Source organism: Protopterus annectens, chromosome 14.part0, assembly GCF_019279795.1.
Source record: "Protopterus annectens isolate FY-2018-M chromosome 14.part0, PAN1.0, whole genome shotgun sequence".
NCBI classification, from domain to species: domain Eukaryota; kingdom Metazoa; phylum Chordata; order Ceratodontiformes; family Protopteridae; genus Protopterus; species Protopterus annectens.
Genome location: NC_056748.1, coordinates 537,960,907 through 537,985,095, shown reverse-complemented (window position 1 = coordinate 537,985,095; position 24,189 = coordinate 537,960,907). Strand labels below are relative to the sequence as shown.

The window sequence follows — 24,189 nt, the reverse complement described above, 5'->3', positions numbered from 1 at the left end:
AGGGGCTGAATCTGTCTCAGAGGTAGACATCACTCTTCTGCCCCCATTGTCACTGCACAGTCTGTATGCCTACACATACTCCATCACTGGAGGCCACATATATATTGAACAGTCAAAGGGTGGAGACATTGAACAGGAAAGTGTGGTAAGTACGGTTCCAGTGAGTGTAGATACTGGCCATATCTAGAGAGTTGGTGAGGTCCCACACAGGTGGATTGACAGGGGTGCTTGTAGGAGGCCTACTTTCTGTCCACCACCTGTTGCAGGTGTCACATCATGGGTCATCCAGCACATGTTTCGGGCCATCATGGAGGCACAGTCACATTCTGAACAGAACACCAGAAGTATGCTTAGCATTATGAATGCCACACAGTCTGACATCCGTGACAGCCTCCACCACTTTGCTGCCACCCTGGATCAGTTCACTGATGCAGTGAACAGTAGCTGAGCTGAGACAGTGTCTGTCTTGGACCACACATTGTCTGTACTGGAACTTGTGGTTTGAGTGGAGCATCGGACCCATGGACATAGGTCAGCAACACCATCTGCTGAGAGTTCACATGGCCGTGCACAGTCATGCTGCCATAGTGGCAGTACATCCAGTGCTACAGAGGGGAGTGTGCTGTCCAAACCAAGATGTGGTAGGCCATGGGCTTGTGGTCCTGGGTGTTCCCATGGGGTACACAGTTCCAGCAGACAGCAGTTGCCATCAGGTACTAGCACCTCTTTTGACCTTGGGCATGGAGGTGCCAGTGCAATTCCTGGCAGAGCCAGTTTCAATGTTTGGGGCCAGAGATGGTGAACTGTCAACTCTACCATGTACGGTCCAAAGCTGTCCAACATACAAAAGTGTAGGGCTAGCACTGAGCTTGACTGTGTACACGCACATGTACTCACACACCACTGTCAAATGCAGGTCACCTACTGACACACACAGCACCTCCCCATAGGCCATCTTACATGCTTCCCCCTGACTCACTGTTTGGGCCAGTTTAGGCCTCCTGCATCTCCACACAACACACTGTGCATGTGATGATACCTGTGCCACGTCCCTGTTATACTTGACATTGATGCAGGGAAATTAAGCTATGGGTCTGCTACACAGGGTGACTGTATTGCTTAACATGTACTTGTGTAATGCAGTGTTGGTTCACTGTGCCATGTATAGTGGTTAACGAGAGATACTGTACGCTGGCATTTGTCATGAGTACATCACATACATTTGTGTACCTTATGTTGTCCTTATGTTGTATGTTGTTGAATTGGCTGTATAGTTACACAATGACAGGTGTGTCACAGGCCTGTTTATGTTTCTATTACAGGAGTCTGTTGGGATAACCTATGGATACACAGCGGAAATAAAGCAGCACAGGATGGCATGTCAGCACAGTGGACATATGTCTTCAGCAAAGTACATTACTATAACTGCATGGCTCCATAGGTTCATATGTGTATAACAGGATAACAAGAACAATGTTGGGATTCAGCATACTCATGCATCCATAATCTGTGAGAAGGTCTGCTTCCCTTTAAAATTGCCACCAGGGTTTTGATGGAGATGGCACATCTACATATATCCTGTGTCCAGTACCAACAGTTGCCTGGCAACAGTTATGATTGCAGCATTCTGCATCCCAAGGTGTAACCTGCACATGTGTGTCACTAGATATGTGTGTGACATCCATGGGAGGCCTGTTTCATATAGGGTGTACTGCCTGTGTTACATACTTGTCTCACCAGCATGTACTATTCATACCACACTGATGTTGGTGTGTAGCACAGGTGACACATGTATTAGTCCTATTATGGATACATAGGAGGTACACAGTGGGAACTGACGCCTTCCTGTATGGAGCCATACCCATCTCCTCCAAAGCATTTTGGAGACAGACTACACATGTACGGTCCTAACATGGACTCCATAGGATATATTCTCTACAATGTGTATTGGTGTACCTTGGAACCTGTGTGGCTGCTACAGTTGTATGATATGCCTGTGTAGTGACATGGCATTGGTGCCATTCCACACAATGATAACTGTGATAACTGCCACATTCGGTATACAAGTGCCAGTGTGGGATGTATGTCCCACACCCATTGGTATTGGTTGTACAACAGTGAATTCATCTACATCTTTCTCACCAGTGACAGTCAAAGGCTACAGTACTCTCTGTGTTCCATTCATACATCCCATGGTTCCATAACATGTTGTAAAATGCTCTAACAGGTTCACAATAACACATGGCTACATTGAGACTAGCACCACTTCCAATCAGTGTGTACAGGACATGCTGAGACACACACATAGTGCAGGTTGGTTGCATGTAGGTGTGCACACTTAGCTATGTAATGGTACCTACTAGAGATCACAGTACTTGGTGCATGCAACACACCTCATGCCTGCTAGTACTATAATTTTAGGACATATTATGCTTGACGACATATGCAGGCCTTGTTGTGGTCAGTCCTTTGGGGTTCCACATCACCCGCTACAAATAAAACACTGCAAATCCCTACATATGTCTAGGCTACCAAGGTTATGCCATATGGATATATACACGCACACCAAGTGGGTTTGTAGAAGAGGGAAGTATGAACACCAGCAGCAACTTACAAGGCCAAAAACTGCATAACCATTACAGTTTGATAGCCAATGAGATTTCTCATTGGGATACACACGCAAAAGTGCACACACTCACCAAGTGAGCTGGAGTGAGATTATAACCCCCACCTATTAAGTCTTACACACTATAGATCAAAGTATTTGTTTCATGCACCACAGCTTACATCTGATATTAAACTGTCAGCTGGTACTCTTAAGGTGGCTGACATAACCAGGCCTTGCAGAAGAGGGCACTTTGGAAGGCAGCAGCAAATTACAGGGCCAAAAGTGCATAACCATTGCAGGTGGATATCCCATGAGAGCATGTCTGTTCATTGGAAGGAGGATATGCACACACACACACACACACACACACACACACACACACACACACACACACACACACACACACACACACACACACACACACACACACACACCAAGTGGGCTGAAGTGAGATTAGAATCCCTACCTATCTAGTTTTACACACTAGAGATCACAGTACTTATCACATGCACCACACATTAAGGCTGTTCTATGTGTGATTGCAGGCACACTACTTGTGCATTACACAAACTAGGCCTGTGTTGACCAGCATCTGTGTCCTGCAGTGTGATATTGCTTCATACTTTTATTTGCATCTTGTATCCTAGCAGTGGGATAACTGTTATTATACTAGCTATGTGTGTAGAGTTACCTGTATGGCTATCTGTGGGTGGTTGCAGTTACATAGGCAAACCTGTGGGCAGGGACACGTTGCCTTGTCCATGCATGCATTGACAGCATTATACATTACAGCACCTACTTATCTGTGTCTATCTAAAGGTGAAATCCAGCAAGCACAATGGTCTGTGGGTAAGTGTAATTTGTACTGTTGCACCCTTAGCTTGGATCCTTTGAGCAACAGTATGGCTGTGTGATAGTGGAGATTTACTCACCATTATTAGGGTATTTCAGACAATACAGACATCCACACACACATATATATATATATATATAGATATATAATGGTAGCTGAGTGTGTGTATGATCTGTATATGTGTTATGTATATATATATATATATATATATATATATATATATATATATATATATATATATATATATGAGTATATTATCATTTTAATATATAAATAGTTATATATATCAGTACATATCTATTTGACACTACATAGCAATAGATATACTATGCATGTGAGACAGAGATAGCACCAGGCAGATATATATATATATATATATATGTATATCTGTATGTATAGACATTTATACATACCAGGTCATTTTGATGAAGAGGCAACAGGATTATGCTCATTTTAACAAATTGTATGGGCATGGCCAGTGGGATTGTCAGTACTTATAAGGTGACTCCAATCCACACCTACTTGTATTCCAGTCCAGGATTTTGTATGTAACAGACATTAACATCCGCCCTGCTTGTGCAGTACTGCACTTCACTCAAACTGTCCGCAGCATTCCCCAGTTGTCTGCTGTACTTAATCTGTGACTGTGGTTGGTAATGTTACACCACCAATAGACTGACAGTCTGCATATCTCTCAACTGTCCTGATTTCAACAGAATGTCCAGAAGTTTGCCTCATATGTTTGGTCTGTTCCTCATACATTTGCAGTCTTCTGGTGAATTATTGAATATTGACATCACTACAAAATACTAATTACAAACATTTGTGTTTCATACAATATATCCTTCAGAACATATGTAATAATGCAGCACTTTTAATTGCAGTGACCTTCTGGGGACAATATTTGAAATCTGTCTCTATGTTTGGGGCTTTCCCCCCAATATTACTAGCTTTGTCCAGAGTTCTTGCACTAAGAGATATGACAGTCTGTGAAAACACCAACATGGTACTACCTCACATGCAAAAGATGTAATTCCAGATTAGAATCATCAACATCATCACCCATGTTAGCCTCCCTAGTCCACTACTGAGCCACACAGATCACCAGACAGAAAGGAGTCATTTATCACATAATCAACAGCATAAATATGTACATTGTTATCCTGCATGAGGAGAGACATACAATGGTGTGAGCAATATCTACATTACAGCCCTGACATTTCCTGGTCCACTGATATACCATAGGTGATTTTCTGATAAAGAAGTTGTATGGGTACATTGCTGTGCTGGGGGGTGGGGGAACAATGACACATGATCTGCTGGGATATGCAGTAGTACAATATCTTCTGAGCCCACTGTTTAAGATCTCCCTTGACTGATGTAGTGAATATTCCAACCATGAGGTCTAGTGAATATTAAGGAACACATACTATTAGACTGGGTATCTGTAGACCTATGTGGATGTTACATCTGTCCAATTAGCCCACTGTATTTCCTTGCATAACAGCAGCAGATCCATATATTTATACATGACATATTACAGTAATCCTTACAGTTAGTGTGTACTGCGGTGGTGGTGCTGCGGTAGCGTTGTCGCCTCATAGCAAGACATTGTCCCGTTCGATTCTCAGCTAGAGCGCCTTCTGTGTGGAGGCATACATGAATGGGGCATGCCTTCCTTGAAGGTTGTGCGTCAGGGCTGGTAACCTGGTACGTAAAAATCCACTACCAATCATTAGCGGACCGGAGTTCTGCTGTGGCGACCCATAACCGGGAAAAGCCGAAAGACACAAACAAACAAACTTACAATTAGTGTGTAGCTTAGAGACTTACTTTCCAAATGCATCAGTTGACAGACTCGCAGTTCCAGGATGACTCTGTGTGATGCAAGCAGTACACAACCAATATATGGATAGGTACAGGTTGTGTGAGTTGCCTGGCATCAACACATTTACTATATGTATGTGAGTAGGAGTAAGGTGTCAGTCCCTAGGGCTCTAGGTTGTCAGTGAATGTGCTATGCATTGTCTCTAAGCCAATGCCAGGGCATAGTGGACATGCCTATGTCTGCCTACAGGGAAATAATCTGGGGGCTCCTCCTCCGAGTCCTTTTGTGAGTGTGGCTATGGTGACCTAGGCACTGGTGGGGGGGCTGAGTATCCCTTCCCTTTGCTGATCCTATTGCAGCTGTTTCTGCAGGATCATACTGAGTAGCATGGCACACATTGTGAACATATGAGCACATGTGGCTGGAGAGTACTGCAGGGCTCCACCAGATATATCAAGGCACCAGAACTGTGACATCAGCAGCCCAAACACATGCCCCATGATGTTCTTAATTTGTGTGTGTGCCTCATTATGGTGTTCTTCCATAGTTGTGTGTGCTTTTCCGATGGGTATCATCATCCAAAGTTCTAGGGTGTAGCCAGCATCCCCTAGTAAATGGCCATGTGTAATGTTCCTCCTAACAAACATCTGGTACAGCTATGATATGTGCCAGATATGGGAGTTCTGATAACTGCCAGGGCTGCCAGCACACACATTCATGATAATGGCTTGGGTATTGCACACACCATAGCAGTTGATGGAATGGTACCCCTTGCAGTTGGCATAGATTCTACCCTGCTCACCAGGTGGTGCCTTGATGTGTACATGAGTGTAATCTATGGCACCCAGTATCTCAGAGTAGTGTGCTACATGGTAGAAGTGCTGCACATTGCTGGCCCTCCACTCAGGGGTGAGGGGAAAATAAATGTGCTCACTGGCATGTGGTAGCATGGCATCCAGGAACTGGTGGAATACCCTGGATGCTGATGCCTGTGAGACACCCATCATGTCCCCAGTTGGTCTTTGGAAGGTACCTGTGGCTATTATCCTAAGGGCTACACATACCTTTCTTTCCACTGGGGTGGGTTCCCCTCTGTTGGTTCTGGGTCTGAGTCGAGGGCAGCAGAGTTCAGTGAGTTCTTGTAGTATGTCCCCGTCCACCCTGTCGCGCTCTACAATCTCCAGCTCATGTAGCTCCTGGGAGGTTACCCTGGGCCTGAACACTCTTCTCCTTCTCTGCTTAGGCCTATTGTCAGCAGCAGCAGCACTGACTTTAGCATCTAGCACATACAGATGAAGCAGACTTGTAGCAGCCCCTAGAATTCTTTCAGTTAAAATTCCCAAGACTGTGCTCTAATGGTGTAGAGTATGGGGGAACAATTAGAATGTAAAGTATACACATACTTTATAGTGCTCTGCTGTTGGTGCTGACTGTGTGATTGGCTACCTATGATGCATTTCCCCTGACTAATATATCATTAACATCATTTACTGGCCCTAGTTTAAGTTAAACAAGGGTCACAACTAGTTAATACATCACTGCTTTTTAGATACGCTCAGCAATGCGGCGTGCCATACAAATGAGCACCCCATAGGTAAATAAACTGAGCAATCATTGGACACACTGCCAAACGTTCCAGGCTCAGCACAGTGATGCACCATGCAAACACATGGAAACACATGCCCCATAGGTAAACATAACTTAGAAGTCAGTGGACACACCCCTCAAACTTTCCACACTCAGCATTGTGGTGTGCTGTGCAAACAGGCACAGCTAAGCTCCAATCAGCTTAGCAGTTCTTTAACACACCCTCTCCTGATGTCAACTGCCTCCTCTGTGGACACAAGCATGGTTCTCAACCTACATGGAGGGGATATGTGGACACGAGTACTCCATTTTGCTATTCAATAACTCCACATCATTTGCATAGGGATCCATGCTCACAACCTGGAAACTACACTCTTCCAATCCCTACTACATTAGCAACAGCACCAATGCACCATTGTAGATACTCCACACTGGGTCCTGGAATACATTTGTGTATCATAATATTGATTTATTTTCCCACTTTTTTTAATATAAGTCATGTTTGCTCACTGCAGCATGCCACACAAAGATGCCCAGATTATTAAAAAAAAAAATATTTTAACATATGTTCCTGTAACTTTTGTGACACACTGAGGATAGTTTCACTCATTTCTGTCTGTGGTATGCCATTTCTGTCCATCTATCAACATTTTTATAGCTCCTTTTGGCTGTCTACATTCCTGTACACTGAATTTTTCCATGTACACTACGTACACTGATATGGAGTCTGAAGAGCTGACTATCCACTTCCTGGGTCACTCTACCATCCTCATTTGCATGAGATTCACCTGCTTATCAGGTGATTTGCATGCCATGGAAGTTTCTGTATTGGTACACTTGTGCAGGCCACTCAGCAGTGCTTACTGGATCACAAACCTTCTTACTTTCATGTAAGCAGCTCGGTATGATGCCTACACAGTAAAAAAGGCCGTGTAGGTTTTATTAAATTCCCACCGATATCTCTACAATAATAAGAATAAAACCATGAACTGGAGCATAGATAATCAAACAGAACCAAGAACAACCAGTTAACTAAAACTCGGGAACCCTTTATTATTAAAACCACAGTTAAGCACTTTCATCTGTAAAAGACATCTTCAGAACCATGAATGAATCAAAGAAACAGAGACTCATTAATGTGACTCATTAAAAAGTTTCAAACTATGACACACACCCACAAAAAAAAAAAAAACAATCACAAGTAAGCACAGTAAAAAAGTCCACCAAAATATTTAAAGGCACATAACCAAAACACTGTAGATCACATAGCAATCTGAAGATACTAAACAAATGGAGACACAGTAAGCAAGATATAAAGATATAAACATAAAAATTATAGCACACAATTTTAATTCACTTGAGATGGAAATAGCTTCATTAAGACATGGATAATTTGCAGCATCCAAAGGGAGCTGCTAGAACATCTCTTGATGTAAAAGCTGATTCTGCCAGTCCACTGAATATACAGCCAAATCAATCTGTTCAAGCGTCATGAATTTAATTTACTAAACCCAACACATACAGAAGCAAGTCTAGCAAGTGCACTCTTGTTATGCATTCTAGTAATGCTATACTGGTGTTGTATTTCTTTTATTAAGTGCATTCTTAGTCTTGCCAATATAAAAGGCAGGACAGCAGCTACACCTCACCAGATATACAGCTTTCTCAGTATAACATAGGTTCATAGGTTCATAGGTTGGTACTAGGCTATCAGCCCTAGGGCCTATACAAGCCTAGCCATAACAATTCCCTGGCTATTTCTTCCCACACTATTTACTTTCCTGGACCCCTGTCTAGCAGGGTGACTGATGTGATCCCCAGGGTGAATTTCCTTTCTCCCATCCAATCATCAAGGTTCCTTTTGAAGAGGGCCAAAGAGGCACTCTGTTTGACATGTATGGGCAGTCTATTCCAGAGTCTGGGGAGTCTCTGGGTCAGGAACCTATCCCTCCAGCATATTTTGTTTATTGTGATGACAAGGTTTAGACCCCTGGAGCGTGTGGCTCTGCGTGATTGGGATTTCTTTAAGTGTAGCATGTCCAACAGCTCTGGGTTTGACATGGCCTTGTAAGTTAAGCAGAGATCGCCTCAGAGTAGATGATATGCAACAGAGTATAGCTGGAGTTTTTTTAAGGCGGTCAACATAGGGCATCTGCTTTAGGCCTGTGATTCTTTTAGTGAGGTATATCTGAGCCTTTACAGTTTTTGCAGATGTCTTGAGAGGTACATACCAAATGGGGCATTGCATTCTATAATGGGTCTAATGAGAGATGAGTACAGTGGGAGAATGACGTCCTTTTTTCTTGATGAAAAGCCCTTAGTGATGAGGTGTGCCACATAGAAGGATTTCCTGACTGTTGTGGCGATGTGGTTATTGTAGGTGAGACCACTGTCCACCTCTGTCCCTAAGTCTCTTATCACACTTTAGGTGTTTAGTGTACTGCCACCTATGTGGTAATTCACGGGTACATGTTTTTTTCCCCAAAGGAGATAAGTATACATGTCTTGGCATTGAGCTTGAGCCCATGGCTCTGGCACCAAGCATCTGTTTCTGTAAGGCCCTTTTGTAGAGTATCCACATCATTTGTGGATTCAGTAATGGCTCCCAGTTTGCAGTCATCTGCGAACTTTGTTAGCCAGAGTCCATTAAAGTTGGCCTGTACTTCAGAGAAGTAAATGCCAAACAAAAGAGGTCCCAGGACTGAACCCTGAGGTACTCCACTTGTCACTTGTCTGGAGTTGGATTTGGAATTAGCTTCTTTTACAGTGTAGGTTCTGTCAGTAAGCCAGTTGGCATCCCATCGAGTGATGTAGGGATTAATGCCCAGCTTAGTAAATTTATCTATGATTCCATAGTGGGGGATGGTGTCAAAGGCCTTGGTGAGGTAAAGATAGGCTATGTGAACTGCTTTACCCTCATCCACGGCTCTATAGATTGATTTGAAGAAGTCAATCAGGTTCAGGAGACAAGATTGGCCCTTCACGAACCCAAATTGGGTGGGGTCCAGTGTTTTAAGGCCGCCAGTGTCTTTGTTTATAAGTTCCATGATAATACGTTCCATGGCCTTGCAGAGCAGGCTCATCAGACTGATAGGGTGGTAGTTCCAGGGATCCAAAGTGGATCCCCCCTTGTGGAGTGGGATAACTGTAGCTGTGTGCCATTCAGTGGGCACAAAGCCTGAGGTGAGGGTATGATTAAACATGACACTAAGGTGAGGTGCCAGTTCATTTTGTAGTTCATGTAATACACAGTCCAGGATGTCATCAAATTTCCCTTGTGCATTCATGCTCAATATTTTTTCAAGTAGCTCACCCCCTAAAGCAGTGTCAGTAAAGGGACATTGGTGACAATGGCCACATTTAGATGTCATGAAGAAATTATTCTGAGATGTTTTGACTGGTTTCTCTAAGATGCTCTTATTTACATTGTAACTAACAAGCTGCAGCTAAAATGGTTTCAGATAGAATCAGTGCACTAAAATAGTAAATAAAGAGAAATGAGTAAATAAAATAAATATATACACATCATTTCAGCCAAATGTCTGCCTCTACATGTGATAATATGTAATATTATACGGATAAATATCCAGTGGTGAGTGCCCTTTGTTGCAACTGTTAATCCCAAACAAGACTTGGACAAGATCAGGAGCCACCGAGCCCTAAATGCTTATGATGCTTCCACATCTGAATAGCAGTGTACAGTCTGACATAAGTTTGTGCTCCACATTTGTAATAGCTTAAAGAAATGACAATGCTTGTTTGCTAACATGTCCTTTTATTTCTCGATAATCTTCTCCCACTCCAAAGTATAGAGATCATGACCAGTATAACTGTCAATTGGTTATTGGCATCTGGTTTCTGGGGCAACCTTATTCTGTGCATCTACTGCACATTTATAAAATAAAGAAAACATGAATACAGTACCATCTGCTAAATGAATTACTGTTTATGCTATAATCAAGCCTTCAGAATTTATTTTCCACTGTTTTTTGGATAATATCAGTCAACATTGCAGGAAAATTCATTACTCAGGATTGGGACCCCCAGCACACGGCATGTATTATGAACTGTTTCACCAACTTTAGGACATATTTAGTTGATACAAGAGATGACACATAAACTCCAGGACAGTTTTTTTCACACTTTACAAAAATAGGTCATGAAAGTTTCTGGTAGTGAAAAGGTTTAACTTTCTTACAGAACAATTTTTATCACATGACACTACTGCAAACACTTATGTTCAGCTAAGCCATTTTGAGTTCGTATTGACATGCTCATAAAATTGATAACTACTGGCTCTGGAGCATTGAACTTTTAGTACAGGTACACCCAGATGACCCAGGTTTGATCAGGGGCTTGCATGCTTAAGGAGTCAGACTGAGAGAGAAGAGAATAGACAGCCACTGCCAATTCACTCACTCTGATTGGAGGGTGTTTGTGGAGTGCTGCTCTTTGAGCTTCACCTGGTGAATGGCATTGCAGTACCTCCATTAGGTACTCTGAGGAGACTGAGCCTGACAAGGAGTGCTCTCACACTCTATCTGGATCTGCAAGCGCTCACATTGGGTCCATCACAGCAGACACTGCATTGTGTTTTCCAGTCATAGAGTAAGGTGCAGCTATTAGCAGCACGCAGAAAAAAAAATCTCTTAACCACTTTTGCCTCCCACCCCCCATGCCCTAGGATGCCACAAGGAACAAATACGCCAAAATATAATAGTGGATTGATGGCTGTAAGATAAGTGGGAGTGTTTAAAAAGTAATTAAAAAATCAGTTACTGCTGGTGAATTTGTTTAATTTATTGTATCAGTTTCCTTTTCATATGTGACTGCAACTTTATTAGTTTCTTGTTTGGGTAGTAAGTTCAATTAAATATTTTTTCATAAATTACATTTCCTTACAGAAGAATTTTAAAAATATAAATCTTTTTTTAATTTTTTTAAATCTTTTTATTAAAACATTTCAAAAGGCCTCAAAGCTTATGTCTAGACTGGAAGAAGACATGGTTATTACTACTGGCTGTTTTAGTTACTCCCTCTGGAACTGTGCTTCTTGCTTAAAACAAATTATGTTATTAGTTCATAGGTTCATAGGTTCATAGGTTCATACTAGGCTTTCGCCACCCATTTTAAATGAATTTTGCTATGCCCTTTTTCGAGGTTAGTATACTGTGCCTCTGTCTAACAGTGACACAGAAGTGATACCCGGGGTAAACCTATGATCTCCCATCCACTCATCAAGATTCCTCTTGTAGAGAGTCAATGAGGGACTCTGCCTAACCTGGACTGGGATTTTATTCCAGAGTGAAGGGAGCCTCTGAGTTATGAATCTGTCCCTCCAGCATGTCCTATTTATTTCAGTGCTGAGGTTCAAGTCTCTCGAGCGCGTAGCTCGATGGGATTTGGATTTTCTGAGGTGCAGCATGTCCATTAATTCCGGGTTGGACGTGGCTTTATACGTCAGGCACAGATCGCCTCTGAGCAGGGGGTATGCCACTGAGTAGAGCTGGAGTTTCTTTAACCGGGCAGCATATGGCATCTGTTTGAGCCCTTTGATCCTCTTGGTGAGGTACTTTTGGGGTCTTTCCAGTTGCTGCAGGTGTCTGGTAAGGTACATCCCAAAAGGGGCATTGTACTCAATTATGGGCCTGATGAGGGATGAGTAAGAGGCACGATGACCTCCCCTGATCTAGATGTGAATCCCTTCATGATTAGGTGGGCTATATAAAATGTTTTGCTAACCACTTTGGCCATGTGGTTTTCAAATGAGAGATTGCTATCAACTTGGGTCCCCAGGTCCCTAATTACTTCTTCCGTACTTAATGGATTACCACCTATGTGGTAATTTGTGGGCACTTTGTTTTTGCCAAAGGGGATGACTATACACTTTTTGGCGTTTAGCTTGAGGCCATGGCTCTGGCACCAGTTGTCTGTTTCTATGAGACCCTTTTGTAGGATGCTTGTGTCGGCTGGAGAGTCGATTATGGTGCCTAGTTTGCAGTCATCTGTGAACTTGGTCAGCCACAGGCCTTCCATGTTGGCCTGTACCTCCGAGAAATATATACCGAACAAGAGAAGTCCCAGGACTGAGCCTTGTGGGACGCCACTTGTAACTAGTTTGGAGTCTGACTTGGCCTCCAGCAATTCTAACCATGTGGGTTCTGTCCTTGAGCCAGTTTGCAACCCATCTAGTGACAAAGGGGTTTATATTTAAGCTGGTGAGCTTATCTATAATGCCCAAGTGGGGTATTGTATCGAAGGCTTTTGCGAGGTCCAGGTAGGCTGTGTGGACCACCTTCCCCTCGTCAATGGCCTTGGTGACTATTTCAAAGAAATTGACCAGGTTTAAGAGGCAGGATCTGCCCTTAACAAAGCCAAACTGGGTAGGATCCAGTGTCTGTAGGTCCCCAATATCTTTATTTATGAGGTCCATGGTGATCTTTCCCATAGCTTTGCAGACCAAGCTAGTCAGGCTTATGGAACGATAGTTTCCAGGATCTGCTAAGGCACCACCTTTGTGGAGAGGGATCACTGTTGCTGTACGCCACTCTTTGGGTACATATCCTGTAGTAAGGCTGAGATTGAACAGTAGTTTTATGTTTGGGTTTAGCTCTTCTTGGAGTTCATGTAGGACGCAGCCTGGGACACCGTCTGATCCCATTGATGCTGTGTTTTTTGCTTTGGAGAGGGCAGCTCTTACCTGAGCATCTGAGATGTCAGGGGGCAGCACTCTGCTGGGATCGATATTTGCCCTTTTGGTGGGGAGGGGGAGGGGTTTGTGCTGAACCTGTCAGCTAGGATGTTGGCAATGTCTGTGGGTTCAGTGTATTTTTTGTCATTTTGGACTAATTCTGAGCATATCTGGGAATTCCCACCCAGGTTCCTAACATAACTAAAGAAAACCTTGTGATTATCCTTAGTGTCCTGTGCAATTTTTCTCTCGAAGCTGGCCTTAGACGATTTTATGAGTGGCTGTAGTTTTTTGCTAATACTGATCAGAGATGCCTTCCCTTTTTGGGATTTTGCTCTATCATGTAGTAGCTTCCTCCTTCTATTGTATAGTTTGTTTATGGCTGGGGTCCACCAGACAGGACGCCTGCCTTTGGAGGATTGGGTCTTGGTTTTATATGGGATTGCATGATCCATGCATTCCTGAAGGTGTTCATAGAATGCATTTATAAAGGATTCTGCGGTCTGGGCCGTATTTTCCACAGGCCCGGGGGCTTTGAAGGATTCCACCTCGGTTTTGAGGAGTGTGGAATTTGCTTTAGAGAAGTTTTTCACTGTGGTTTTCTGGGCGGGGGGGGGGGGGTCGGGATGTGAATATCGAGTAAGATTAGTTTATGGTCTGATCTTACCAGTGAGGGATACACTTCTGATCTGGAGCATAGAGCCCCCATGTTGGTGATGATCAGGTCCAGTATGTTTTCCCCTCTTGTGGGAGTGGTAACAAGTTGTTCCATAGCATTTGAGTTTATAAATTCTAGGAACCTTTGGGCTAGGGTGTTGGAGCTAGAGTAATACTCCCAGTCTATGTTTGGGTAGTTGAAGTCGCCCAATATAATGCTGTTTGGAGAGACCTTCATATTTTCCAGTGTTTTCAGGAAGGCTGAGTGGGGTTCCTGGGTTTGGGAGGGTGGTCTGTAGCAGGCTATAAACTGGAAGGCAGTTTTACCCACTGTTAGTTGTACATGGATAGTCTCTGATGCTTCGTGCTGTGCCACCAACCTGGAGTTGTGGGTATCTTTGACGAATATTGATACTCCCCCTCCTTTTGTGGTTTGGTCCAAGTTTTGGGGCCGAAAAGCATGGTATGAGGTATAACCTGGTAGTGCTGGCGTGCTCTCGGGAGCCTTGAACCAGGTTTCTGTTACTGCACAGATATCGATGTTCTCCATGCTAAGGAGAATTTCGAGTGCATGCATCTTGAGGTTTAGACTTCTGGCATTGAGTAGCATTACTCTTAGTTTCTTATCCCTTGTGATACCTATGGAGGTGGGTTTGTCTCATTAGTTTTTATCTTAACATGCTTAAAATTCTTTGCATTTGTTTTGCTATTTTTTATCTTGTTAATTAAAAATATAAATTCAAATTTGTTAATTCAGTCTGAATTATTAAGAAAGGATTACAAGTTTAAGTTGAATTTATTTACTCAACTTCTAACATATACTGTGAATGAGGAAATATGTGGTTGGTTTATTTGTGTCCCCTGAGCCCTGGCTTTCAGGGCTTCTCCTTGGGTCAGCACCATCCCATAGACTCACTTTCCCCCAGTGACGTGAGACTTTGGTAGTATATGAGGGTCATCATCTATGGCAGATTTAGGGACATGCAATTAATATTTGTAATCCATTTGGTCATGGCTGTGATGTCTGTTTCACCGAAACAGAGACTTGTATTGCCAGCCACAGGTGAATATCTATGCATGCTGTCCCTAGTGGCAGTGGTATGTACTGTTAGCCAAAGTATAGATATCACAGTACTTCCATTGGACCAGTTATGGTCCTCCCCCTGAGATGGATGAGCCAATCAATGGCAACCACTTTATTCCCATTACCCCCATATGTTGGCTTCTCCACTACCCACATCACTGATTCATTCTATGTCACTTAGGATGTAGTAAGGGTTTTATGTCTCTGAACTTCTTATGTGTAATTAGTTGAATTGCTGTGTCTCACTTACACTTGATATGTTGTATGCAACTGCTTTCTGACATAATGTGTATGCAAAGAACAATAATGTATGTATGTAAATATTCCTGCATCTACTATTTTCAAGAGCAGTTTGGCTTCCCTGACTATATTCCTACTGACAAATTAAATATTTAACAACAACAAAACATGCTCCTACCAAATAACAATACTGCAATTATACTGATAACTCTCTGCATTCTAATTACACACATTTTATTCGAATCGATTGGAAAAAGATAAGGAATAAGCTAGCACTTCCTAATATGCTGAATTAAGTTACAATTTAAGATATATTAGATCTTTCAGTAAATACTATCTTGATTACCTTTAAGGCCAGGAGTTCCAGATGCACCTAGAAAGAGAAAAAGAATGTGCTTTAAAGAAAGAACAGTCTCAGAAAAATTAAACAATATGTTCTAAAATGTGAGATCATTTGGGATCGTATTCATTTACATATTTATTTCATGAATTGATTATATGTTTGAGTTTGGCAATATAAAAAGTCTGGCGGTAAAACAAAGGTAGCTATTTCTATGACCTGCTAGCAAACAGACCAATCGTAGACTATCATGATCAAGGTAAACAGTAATTTATCTTGTTTTGTATGGCTTGCATGCATTTGTATAAAGCTAGTTTGACTACTTTACTGTGGTCTTTATTTCTACACAATCTGATATTTGAGGTATTTACATTCAAGATGGAGTAACTGATGTGTACAGATATTGCTTCAGTATACAAAGACCGAGTGCTGAAAACAGGTATACAGACAGCAACACTGGAAACGGAGCCTTTATTCTATAAGACATTCATTAAGCACTTTCGGCCCTCATTGGGGATTTCATCAGAATGACTTCTATCATGAAATCACTTCCTTAAATATTAAAACCAATTAAAAAAAAATACTATTGCATCATTTCCTCGAATATTCAAACCAATTAAGAAAGCTTAATTAAAAAATTAAAGATATAGTACTAAGATACCAATATGATAAAAAAATCTGTTGCTGCTAAGTACAATTTTAAATTTAAAACCATACGTGCCAAGTGGAAAAATATATTTGTAGTAGTATACATAAAAAACTTTATAGAATATATATATCATATTATATATATATATATATATATATATATATATATATATATATATATATATCGAGACTATAAAGCCAAAACCCCAAATTACCGAAAGACCAGAAGCACGAATTTCAAAATCCCGATCATCGGGAGTTTGACATTCATGCTTCTGGTGCTGCGGTATGGTGGAAGGTCAGGTAAGTATCTATGTTTAAATGTGTTGGTTAGGGGTTTAATGTGTAAGTGTGTGTTGTGACTGTGATTTGTGTGTGCGAGAGGAATGTAGGTATGTGGTGGTGTTTTGTGTGTTTGTATATGTAGTGCGACCTTGGAGTTAGAATATTTAAGTAGGGGGGTGTGGGGGGCACAGTCCCCCACATGGAGGGTGCTGGGGGGGGGCTTGCTTCCCTGCTCGTCTGTAGTTTAGGTTTGTGTGTTTGCATTCTGGGGGAAGGTGTGTGTATGTGTATGTGTGTGGTGTTTGTTGAGTGCAGTTTTCGGTAGTTTGAATTTCACAGTTTTGATGTTTATTTTAGTGTTTCGGGTATTTGGTCTCTGGATTTTGGGTGTCGGTAGTTTGGGTTTTTGGGATTTAGTAGTAGTTCCATATATATATATATATATATATATATATATATATATATATATATATATATATGTGTGTGTATGTATAGAGGTCTACTTCAGTAGACCGAAATATCACTTACCCAAAATTCAGATAACCGAGATGAGAAGGCCTCCAGCATGAAAATGCCAACATCCCAAAACACCGACTGACCGCTCCAGGTAAGTAAATGCTTGGCCATCCTGTCGAACTTTACAACTTTCCCTGCGGTAGTGCAATCTCAGAATTGGTATATTTAGTTGGGAGGGTGTAGTGTGCAGCCCTCCACATAAGGGGATGTGGGTTTGCTTTCATTCGGTTTAGTTTGTTTTTAAGCATTTACTTACCTGGAGTGGTAAGTTGGTGTTCTGGGATGTCAATGTTCTCGTGCTGTCGGCCTTTGCGTCTCGGTTATCTGAGTTTCGGGTAAGTGGTATTTCAGTCTACTGACGTAGACCCATATATATATATATATATAATTATATCTAGAGAGAGAGAGAGAGAGAGAGAGATATGCACATACACATGCTTGAATAAAATGATGTGGCTAATTAAGAACACTAATACAGGAGACAATCCAGGGTAAGAAAAATAAAAATATTCAACAATAATGCATATTCTAAGTATGGGCCAAACACAAACATTGTCATTAAGCCCAGACATTACTGGGCATTTATTAGCACTTGGTCTTCATTTACTAGTTTGTTTCTGAGTGCTATCCTGCTATTGTGTGGTCATTAGTGCAGTATACTGACAGTAGTTTGAACAGTCTTAAATAAGGAAGGTGAATTTAAAGGAATATGAGAATTTACGTTTGGTCAAAAAAGTCTGTGTGAAGTGGCCTTTGGTTTAAAAACTGCCCAGGGCATAAGGTGCATTTGATCAATTACTGTGTGAACTCACACATCCACTAGCAGGGAATGAGATTAGATTTATTATGCCATCCTTCCTGATAGTAATGTTTTAAACCAAAATTGCTGGGACTGACAAGCAGTGGATTTTATGGCCTATCCTTAAATGCAGATGACCATGATCTGTGGGATGGTAAAGCAAGGCCTATCAGGTCACTGAGATGAGGGGTAGCCTTGGCAAAATGTAGGGAACAGCAGCTTGGTCAGAAAGGAAGACCACACCACCCTTCGTGGCTAATTGGATGGTGGCCATTTAGTGCTGAAGTTCTTGACCCTAGCACCCAGATTTCCAAGAATGAGTTACCAGAAAGCTAACCCACACTGGAAGAAAGTGATCCCCATGTGGGTGATGTAAGGTCCAAATGGCTGTTGTTTACTAAGTGAAAAATTTGCAGAGTAGATGAAAGAGTCTTCGTGGCAGCAAGCATAATGGGCATATAGCACTTAGAAAAGCAAAAAAAGAATGTAATGAACATTATAGGTTCATAGTGTCATAGCTACTTTCTAGGCTATTTGTCTGTGAGAATCATAAGAAGCCTAGCCTTTCATTCCCATGGTAGATTTTAGCCCTTATATTTCATGTACAAATAACACGGAGATGGACAGGACAAGGTATGTTTGGGGAATTATATGCTATCCCTATCAACGTGGAACAAGAGTACTAAACTGTGGCTAAATTTGTAGTTACCAATTCATCCAAATTATGTTTAAATAGGGTAAGAGAAATACTTTGCTTATGTGGAGTGGAAGACAGTTCCACAGAAGTTAAATTCTATGTAATACATAACTATCCCTCCAACATGTCCTATTTACATTGCAAAAGAGACTGAGATCCCTTGAGTGGATGTTTATGCCACCTTTGGAGTTGTGAATTTGTAAAAGGCATAACAGGAAATGGTGTGCTGAGTTTTCACATGTGAGGCAGAAGTTGCCTTTCAGTAACCTATATGATATTGAAAAGATAGATAAGGCTTTGAGACGGTCTACATAGTCTTTATGATTTAGTAATTCTTTTGTGATTTTCTTAATGAGAAAGCAGTGTGGTCATTCCAGCTGTGACAAAAATTTAGACAAGTCTATACCAAAAGGGGCATTATACTCAATTACCATACTAATTAGTGCTGAGTACTGTGAAATGATTATATCCCTAGACCTGGACACCATACCTTTAGATATAAGCTGTGAGATGGAAAAGGACATATTTGCAATACTGGATACATGGTGATCAAAGGACAGTTTGTTGTCAACATAGGCTCCCAGATCCTTGACTAAAAGATGAATTTTTATGTGGTTGTTGTCAATGTGATTGTTATAAAGGGAGTCATGCTTGTCAAGGGATACACATTTACAAATCTTGGCATTTAGTTTTAGTTTATGATTTTGACACAAGCTATTTGTTTGGGACAGGCCCTGCTGGAAGATGATGATGTTTTTATTTTTTTGGGGGGGATTATGATGGCAACAGGTTTGCAGTCATCTGCAGACTTAGTCAGCCACAAACTCTTAACATTAGCTTTGACCTCTGTGATGTAAATTCCAAAGAGGAGTGGCCCAAAGATTGAACCCTGGGATACACTGCTAGTGACAAGTCATTTGGAGGATGTAGATATACCCACTCCTATTTCCTAGTTCCATTTGTGAGCCAATTTGTTATCCAATGACTTATATAGGGATTTGCATTCAGCTCAAAGAGTTTATGTGTGATAATTGAGTGAAGGATGGTATCAAATGCCTTTGCGAGGTCTAGCTACATTATGTGCATCGATTTGGCCTCATCCACTGCTGCAGCAACTTTTTTGAAGATGTATTTCAGTTTAATTACATAAGATCTGTCCTTGAATCTAAACTGGTTTATATTGAGATTCTGTAGTTACCTATATCCTTATTTATTAATTCCAGCATAATCCTTTCCATAACTTTGCAGATGATGCTGGTTAGGCTTATGGGTCTATAATTATCTGGGCCCATTGAGCTCACACTTTTGTGAAATGGAATGACACTTTATGACCTGCATTCATCTATCATGAAGCCTGACTCTGATATTGAATAGCCTCTGTACAGAGTCTAACAAGTCATGTTTCGAGCTGACCAGAATGCAGCCTCATAGAAGTCGTAGTCATGGCCTTATATACCATCTTGAGAACTTGTTTTTAGATATTTGGGGGGGTGTTAGATGAGGAGGAATTCTAGGTGGTTATCTTGTCTAATAGGTTTGGAGGTGAAATGCTTTTTAAGAATATGCAAACACTGCTGCCTTTAGTGCCTTTGTCTAATGGGATGTGCCCGAAGCAGTGATAGGCATTTAAACCCTGCACTGATAGAGTGTTTTCCTTGGTTTTGAACCAGGTCTCTGTGATAGCATATATAGATGCTTTCTAGGTTACAGAGTTTTTCTGTGGTGTGGAGCTTTTTGTTAAGGCTATTAACATTGAGCAGCACTGCCTTAATGTAACCTGGATGATGTTTTGTTACACTGGAAGCTTCAGAAGACTGACACTACCTTGGGAGGACAGGTTTAGGCCATCTCTGACAAAGCAGATAGGACTGTCAACCATTTCCTCTAATATGGATATATATTGTACCTCCATTCAATGACATCAGAAGCCAATCCAATTGTTGAAAACAATAATGTTTTGTGCAAGTTGTGTCATCATCCTTGGTGATGGTAGAATGCTGCTCAAAGCTAGGATCATGCCAGCCTCACACACATATTCCAAGCGCTCCCTCATATCTCTCTTCATATAATCCAGGGAGGTACATCTCAAGCCATTTATGCCAATGTGTCCTATGACTGAGTAAAATGCGTACTTGTGATGCAAGAACTTGAATGCTTGTGTAATATGATGAATCCTGGCACCTGATAGGCAATTTTACCATGACCGTCTCCTTGCACTGCCTAATATTGATGCGTCTTACTATGCAATTATGTATGACCGGGATACTGGATTGTGTTGAGGTTTGCTTTAGGAGCTTTCAAACCAAGTTCATATGACTCTTAGGTGGATGTTTCATGGTGGGTGCTGTCTGTCTGTTTTGTGTGTTTGTGAGGCTGCTGAGGGTACTTGTTTCCTAGATTACTTTTAGGAAGTCTTTGAGATGTGGGTAGTTTACTTTTAAAAGCCTCAGCATATGAAGGTCTATACGTTTTGACTGAGCTATGTGTATTTTATTTAGTGTGGTGTTGTATAGTACTGACAAATTGTTGCTTATTTGTTGCGGCTTCTTGTGAGAGCTTTACATCCAATAACATTGTATAATTGAGTCTCTCACACACTGTGTCTGTAAGTAGTAGGTGGTTGTCAGTAAACATGAGATGATTATTACTTTGCCTCACAATACCGGCTTCAATCAACCTGGCTGCAGAGATAGTTGGAAAGTGCAAGTCTTTGGTCAAGATGATTACTAATGTGGGCTGTAAGGAGGGATTGCACCTATAAAGTTTGGAATCAATCTAGTGGAAGTGCTATCTGTTTAAAGCACCATCTAAGTCTACACACAAAGAGCAACTCGCCACCTAGTGAAAACCTATCTGTCTATAAATGAAATATCTTGAACACCTAGCTCTGTAACTAACTAGCCTGGAACTGCCTTAATGCAAACACAAGTCCTGAACTAGTCTGTCACTCACTACATAAAAATGAAACCAGGGTTGAACGCCAACAATTAGACTACTTAAATGGCAAGATACATTGCAATTATTCTCTGGAATTACTAATATAGGCTTAAAGCTAATCTAAACCAGGTACAGGCTGTTAAAATGAACTTAAAAATAGATCAAGGTATGAAAAATCTTCACTTATCTTTGCTGCTGTATGTATTGGGACGAATCACAAATCAGCAGTAATTTAAAGAAAACAAGCAATAACAGTTTAAGACAATGGGAAAAGTCTTAGGCCTGCCACTGAAAAAGCATAAATGTTTGTGAAACCTCTTACCCAATATCGACATTTTACAAAAGGTATTTGTGGGAAAGAAAGATAATAAATAAACAATCATAGTAATAATAATAATAAATAATCAGATGAGTAATTTTATAGTGAAATATTATTGCGTTAGTGTTTTTTTATTTATTAACTGACTTATTTAATCCTTCAAATAAAAGTTGCTTTCTGACAATGATAACCTTCCTGGACGGTGCTGATATCCTCTTTTTATGTCTGAAAAGACTGTTTCTGAGAACTCCTTTTTCTTCCCACCTGCCAAGGACATGCTGCTTAGATTAATGGGTCACTTTAAAAACTAATGTCTTCTTATTTATATTGTGGCAGTTATTTCCTCTCAACAAACGTTTGTCTAAATGGGATTAGCTCAGTTAACAAACTCAGATATGCAAATAAGTGGATAAATCATCTATGAAACTCCTTAGTTTGAAATATGGGCTTCATTAATGCCAGACTGCTTCAAAGTCGGTCTTGCATGAATGATATTATTATTGGCTAAGACTTCACTGGAGCTTATAAATTATATTATTATGATTATTATTATTATTATTATTACTTTTGGGGAGTACATCTATTAATTATATTTTTAATGAAAAGTACATAGATTTTTGTAAACCCCTCTTAAAATTAAATGTTGCTTACATGCAAAAGAGAGCAAATGAAAATATATACAGGGCTAAAATAACTGGCAATGGCATGAATATATATTATCGATGTGCAGAGTAACTGACAAGAGATATAAATAATCCATAAATTGTACATACTGGAAACATTGAAGAGAACTTGTACAGATATGCAACTACAGCTTTGTCTTTTTTAAGTGAGAAATGTACCAATGAGTTGAATGAATGTTTTCACTGCATGATATAGTCAGTGCACGAGTTTAAAAGCAGTGTATAGCTACACTCAGTTCTCTGTCATAAAACCTTGTACAGGTACACATATCTGCTGTATATATGTTTTTCACTACTGTATAATTTTGCTGCTATTGTATACCACTTGTCACTCACTAGTGTTAATTACTCCTGTTGCTGTATGCTGGTTTGTATTTTGCTTTTTGCTCTTGTGAGTACAGTTGTGGCTGAAAAGGATCAACATATCAACCTATGTATGCTGTCAACAAATAATAAAAATAAATAATATGAACATATATATACAATAGATAGATAGACAGAAGATGAACAGATGTTATTTATATATATATATATATATATATATATATATATATATATATACATATGTACGTATATATCCATCCATCCTCACCCCCTTTTCCCATTTGCAAATGGGGTCAGGGTGTCACTTCAGCAGTGACAATCATCTCAAGTGAAGGTTTACACTGCTGGGTGGCTATCCCTGCCACAGTAATTCATTTGAACCACTCACTCACACCTACATGCAGGTTAGAGTGTCCAGTCTGCCTACTGCATGGCTTTGGAATGTGGGAGGAAACCAGACCACCAAGAGGAAACCCATGCGACCATAGGGAGGACATGCAGACTCCACACAGAAGGCACCCCAGCCAAGAATCAAACCAGAGAACCTCTTTCTGTGAAATGACAACCACCCCAAGATGTGATATATATATATATATATATATATATATATATATATATATATATATATATATATATATATATTTTTTTTTTTTTTTTTTTTAATCTGATTACCTGTAATTCCTGGGCTGCCATTTGCACCTAGAAACAAAATGAAAAAAGCAAATATTTAGGCTTCAGAAGACAATCTAAAAAAAAAGATATGACATAAACAACAATATTAATATCCTAAATAAGGATGATGGTCATTCAGTAAAACATTTAGTTAAGATATACCACAATAAAATCAGATATACTTGAAATATAAATTAAATATTAATTACAAGTTACACAAACAGCCCTAAGGGTATCATGTTACTGTTAAAATACTAGAAAATTGTCAGAAGTTGATACTTTGTGTTCCTTGTTGGTTAAGTCAGAAGTGTTAGGATTTACTTTTAGTTTCACCAAGAGGGTAACTTTCATTAGTTTAAAATCGTCAAAGTTCATTTTCAGTCTCAGCAAGCATTTGATATATCCAACTCTACAGTTTAGA

At 40.5% G+C, this 24,189-nt stretch overlaps 1 protein-coding gene across 1 annotated transcript in view; it reads right to left on the bottom strand.

Moving 5' to 3' along the window:
* The window catches only part of SFTPD (surfactant protein D), a 362,436-nt gene that overhangs the window by 191,438 nt on the left and 146,809 nt on the right, over positions 1–24,189 (bottom strand). Inside the window, exons 4-5 of the mRNA XM_044056287.1 lie at positions 23,769–23,795; positions 15,895–15,921 (exon numbers count right to left, since the gene is read on the bottom strand). Of these exons, the coding sequence (XP_043912222.1) occupies positions 15,895–15,921; positions 23,769–23,795 (54 nt within the window). The remainder of the gene's footprint in view (positions 1–15,894; positions 15,922–23,768; positions 23,796–24,189) is intronic.